At 40.6% G+C, this 5,062-nt stretch overlaps 1 protein-coding gene across 4 annotated transcripts in view; it reads right to left on the reverse strand.

Annotated features, from left to right (window-relative positions):
• Window positions 1-4,406, reverse strand: part of LOC123519351 (maltase-glucoamylase, intestinal-like) — a 58,370-nt gene extending 53,964 nt beyond the window's left edge. For 2 of the 4 annotated variants that reach the window (XM_045280599.1, XM_045280602.1), the window contains exon 1: window positions 1-178. This exon is cut by the window's left edge and continues 162 nt beyond it. In XM_045280599.1, coding sequence (XP_045136534.1) covers window positions 1-19 — 19 coding nt within the window. In that variant the 5' untranslated portion in view covers window positions 20-178. Of the gene's footprint in view, window positions 179-2,623; window positions 2,656-4,334 lie in introns of those variants that run through there. The other 2 variants (XM_045280601.1, XM_045280600.1) reach the window with 2 other exon arrangements.
• Window positions 4,407-5,062: the final 656 nt, after the last annotated feature.

The raw sequence follows: 5,062 nt of genomic DNA on the forward strand, positions 1-5,062 counted from the left end.
TCTCCACCTTTTTGAACATGTCTCCTGGTCACTGTGTCTCCTGTAAGTTAAATCCGTTTAGCCTTTTTTTTTTTATTCTTGTTTCTTTTTTCTCTTTTTTCTTAGTTTTGTTTCCGTCTTTCTACTTTTCTTTTATTTTTCTTATTTTTCTTGTTTTTTTTCTATTTTTCTAGTCTTGTTTCCTTCTTTTTTTCTATTTATTTTCCCTCTGTTCGGTTTTTTGCGCCTTTTCTTGTCTAATTGTTTATTTTCCTCTTTATTTATTTTTTCTGTTCCTTTTTATCTTCTTACGCGTATCTTTCTTTTTTATTCACTTAAGTTTCTTCCACTTCTTTTCATTTCTTTTTCTGTACGTATGTTCTTTTCAACCTTGTTTCTTCTCTATCTCTTTCTCCGTCTCTCTTTCAATCATCCCTTTAAAACACACACGACTTCTTTCAATATTATTTCCTGTCTCTCAGCTTCTTTCCTTCCCTTTTGACCTCGTTACCTTATTTCACTCAGGTCGTAAAGCTTAATGAGTTTTATTTGTCTCATCTCACTGAAAAATTCACTCAAGTTTGATTTCTCCTCGGTTACGTGTCCAACCGCCCCCCTCCCTCCCTCTCTCTCTCTCTCTCTCTCTCTCTCTCTCTCTCTCTCTCTCTCTCTCTCTCTCTCTCTCTGCTTCCTTGTCCCTCAAATTTTTTTTTCGATTTCTAATTCTTCATTTCTCTCCACTTTCACTCCTGCATTTCAGACTGACGGACAAACAAACAAGACAGTCGGACAGACAGACAGATAGACAGACAAGGCAGTGCATAAAAGAGAAGAATGAGTGAATACATCGATAAAGGATAGAGAAGCAAGGACATGCAGAACACACACAAACACACACACACACACACACACACACACACACACACACACACACACACACACACACACACACACACACACACACACACACGTCGGCTGGTTTACTGAAAGAGAAACGATAAATTTAATCTTTCGTATAATATTCAATGAAAAATCTTTTGTATTTATCGTTTAGGAAAGAAGGTCAATCCATAGACCAGGAGGAGGAGGAGGAGGAGGAGGAGGAGGAGGAGGAGGAGGAGGAGGAGGAGGAGGAGGAGGAGGAGGAGGAAGGCTGTAAACGAGGAAAAAAAAAAGCAAGGACAAAACGAGGACATGGACAAGGAGAAAGAACGAGAGGATAAATACAAGGAATAGAAGGAAGGAAGGAAAAGAACCTAGTGGAAAAAAAAAATAGGAACAAGAGAACGAGAAGTACTGTAATAACTGAACAGGTGAAGGAGCAGACAGGTAGTAGAGGAGGCCAACAGGAAGAAACAGGAGGTAAACAGGAGATAAACAGGAAGAAACAGGAGGTAAACAGGAAGCAACAGGAGGCAAACAGGAGACAAACAAGAGATAAACAGGAAGAAACAGAGATAAACAGAAGGTAAACAGGAAGGAAAACGGAGCAACAAAACGCAGGTTAGACAATACAGTAGCAGGTTTAAGCACTGGAACATTTGCCACCGAGTACTTGCTTAAAAATAGCGCCAAAATGGGAGCAGTAGCAGTGGCGCCCTCTAGCATTATTGGAACCTTGCATTATTGGAACCTTGCATTATTATAACCTGTAGGCCTTAGCTGGAGCCTTCTTTATTTTTTCAATGTAGTTTTACTTTTTATTTTCTTATGGTGATTACTATTATAAATTTATGGAGGTAGTAGTAGTAGTAGTAGTAGTAGTAGTAGTAGTAGTAGTAGTAGTAGTAGTAGTAGTAGTAGTAGTAGTAGTAGTAAATATAGTATGTAAAATCTTCATAATAGTAGTAAAAGAATAAGAATACAAATAAAAAAAATTGAAATAACAACAGTAATAGTAAAAAGAGAAAAAGGAGAAGAAAGGAGAATAAAAACAACGACAAAGAAGACGAAGAAGAAGAAGAAGAAGAAGAAGAAGAAAAAAAAAAAAAAAAGAAGAAAGAAAGAAAGAAGAACAAGAAGAACAAGAAGAACAAGAGGAAAACCACAACAACAACAACAACAACAATAACCAAAACAAGAGGAAGAGGAGGAGAACATTAATCAAAAGGGGGAAATGGGAAACTAACTTGTCCCTGCCTTAGAATCACCAAATCGTTGCGTCCAGTGTTTGCATAGGATCGCATGCCTTTTAACACTTGTTTGTACTTGTTTCCCTGACCCACTTGTTCATCAGGCCAAGTCAACCCATCGCGCACTTCCTGGTTCCGTTGATCTTTTCTCTTTCCTTCTTTTTCCTTTTTTTTTTTTTCTTTATGCTCGTTTATAATGTTTTTCTTTTTTTTTTGGTGTGTGTGTGTGTGTGTGTGTGTGTGTGTGTGTGTGTGTGTGTGTGTGTGTGTGTGTGTGTGTGTGTGTGTGTGTGTGTGTGTGTGTGTGAGACAGTTCTTTGTGCTGTCTGTTTTCCGTCTCTCTCTCTCTCTCTCTCTCTCTCTCTCTCTCTCTCTCTCTCTCTCTCTCTCTCTCTCACGTCCTCAATATAGTGACATGAAAGTGGCACACTATACATCACATAGAGAAATAAAGCTTTCGACACACACACACACACACACACACACACACACACACACACACACACACACACCACAGTAAGCAGTAGTCTCTGAACACTCACTCACTCACAATACACTGACAGACTGACAACACACACACACACACACACACACACACACACACACACACACACACACACACACACACACACACACATCAGGTTATCAGGTTATCTTATCAGGGTTACCAGAAGAGACGTCATCTTGGTTAATGAAATGATAACACGCTTTTCCTTATCATCAAATACATCAATTCATAACGTCAAGCCTTTTTTCCTTTTTTCCTTCAGTATATTCAAAGTAATACCTAGACTCAAGTTACTATACGTTATTATATGCCGTGGTTATTTTTCTTTTTCTATCTTTTTTATTGGTTTAGCGTGTCATTAGTGTGTCATATTGTATCAGTGTCTTATCTCTTATCGCTCACCAGTAATTCATGTCACTGCAATCCTTCCTAGTCACCAGGTAATGTCACAATGTCCGCTGCGGAATTCGATAAAGCTCATGTTTGCGTAAGGATCGAAAAGTACAGGTGGGGAGCTCTTAATTACAGGTGTGAGGAAGATTAATTCACGGGTTTTTCTAAGGACAGGAGACAGGTAAAGGTGTGTGAACTGACGCTGATACACACACACACACACACACACACACACACACACACACACACACACACACACACACACACACACACACACACACACACACACCACATCACTTCCACAAACACTAGCACAAGAAAACCAGCTATTATGATCCTTCTTTATACAAACTCCTAGTACACCACCACACGTCTATCCCTCCCACTCCCTTACCCACCCCAATACACACGTGACCACTTCCATCCTTCCCGTACAATAACACACAGTACTTCCCTATAAGCCTCCCACTCACACAAGTAGCCATTTAAACGTTTGGAGGTAGAAAAAAAAGGTCCCATTGTGTTTATATCTGGTAACCTATTCAACATTTCACTGTCAGATTTCGCCAGGGAATAAAGAAAAGCTCCAACATGTTCTTCTCTTACAATAGGATGTTTAGGAGCTGTAGGAGGAAAATAAAGAATTTCCACTAAGCTGAGGAGGAGGAGGAGGAGGAGGAGGAGGAGGAGGAGGAGGAGGAGGAGGAGGAGGAGGAGGAGGAGGAGAAGGAGGAGGAGCAGAAGGAGGAAGGACATAAGAACAGAAACTACAAGAATCTATCAACCTAACACACACACACACACACACACACACACACACACACACACACACACACACACTCTCTCTCTCTCTCTCTCTCTCTCTCTCTCTCTCTCTCTCTCTCTCTCTGGAAACAACAATGACAGCACAATATAAACAGCCAGAAAACATTACAAAGACGAGAAAAAAAAAAAAAAAAAGGCCTACAGCGCTCCAGCCAAGGTCACAGCGCTGCCCTCGGAACCATAACACATACATCCCGGAACTTCCCATAATGCTGAGCTGACTTTGTGAATGTTTGGCTTTGTTTATGCGACATGGTTCAGAGGAAATGACTGTGTGTGTGTGTGTGTGTGTGTGTGTGTGTGTGTGTGTGTGTGTGTGTGTGTGTGTGTGTGTGTGTGTGTGTGTGTGTGTGTGTGTAGATGAATAACAGATAAGCGTTCGGGTCTTAAGGAAAACTGAAAGAAAACACACACACACACACATACTACATACAATAACAACAATTCCTCACCACACTCACCACAAACACTGGACAACTTTCACCACAGCCACTCACCACAGCATGAAGGCAGCATCGTACCACACCACACTGCCACACGACGCCTCTAGCAGCACCACAACGCCCTCATCTCTAAACAGTGACCTGGAAAGGAGAGAAACAGACACCATATATCAGAATCTATTTAACGCAGCACTTTTACTATTTCAAAAGGCTTCTGTTAAAAGGCCCACATTCCGAAACCCTTCGCTCTCTCTCCATCACTGCTTTCACTGCTTTTTCAGGGGCTTTAATTGAAGATAGCCATGTTTTTGAGTGTTTTCTTGGTTCTGGTGATAGATTGGTAAGATTTCTAGTTTATTAAAAGGAAAAAAACTGTCTTAAAAACCTGGCTATTTGTCTCTGTGGTCTTGGAAAATCGTCGTAGTGAGAGGGGAAGGCTTTTCTGAATACAGGCGAAAGTGACAGGTTTTCAAGGGAGTTTTTATGGTTCCAATGGCAAATGAACAAGGTTACTATACAACTGACAGGAGAAACACCCTCAGTAACCAGGCTTGTCACCTCTGTGTCCTTGGAAAATAGTCGTGGTGAGAGAGACGAGCGTTTCTGAATATGGGTCCAGGGTCTTAGAAATGTGTGACTAAGGTTGTTTTTTTTTTACATTAATATTATAATTGTGTTTATGTGAGTGAGTTTCTATATTCAATTCCGCTATTAATCTGTTCTCTCTCTCTCTCTCTCTCTCTCTCTCTCTCTCTCTCTCTCTCTCTCTCTCTCTCTCTCTC

This window comes from Portunus trituberculatus, chromosome 45, assembly GCF_017591435.1.
Source record: "Portunus trituberculatus isolate SZX2019 chromosome 45, ASM1759143v1, whole genome shotgun sequence".
Taxonomy (NCBI): domain Eukaryota; kingdom Metazoa; phylum Arthropoda; class Malacostraca; order Decapoda; family Portunidae; genus Portunus; species Portunus trituberculatus.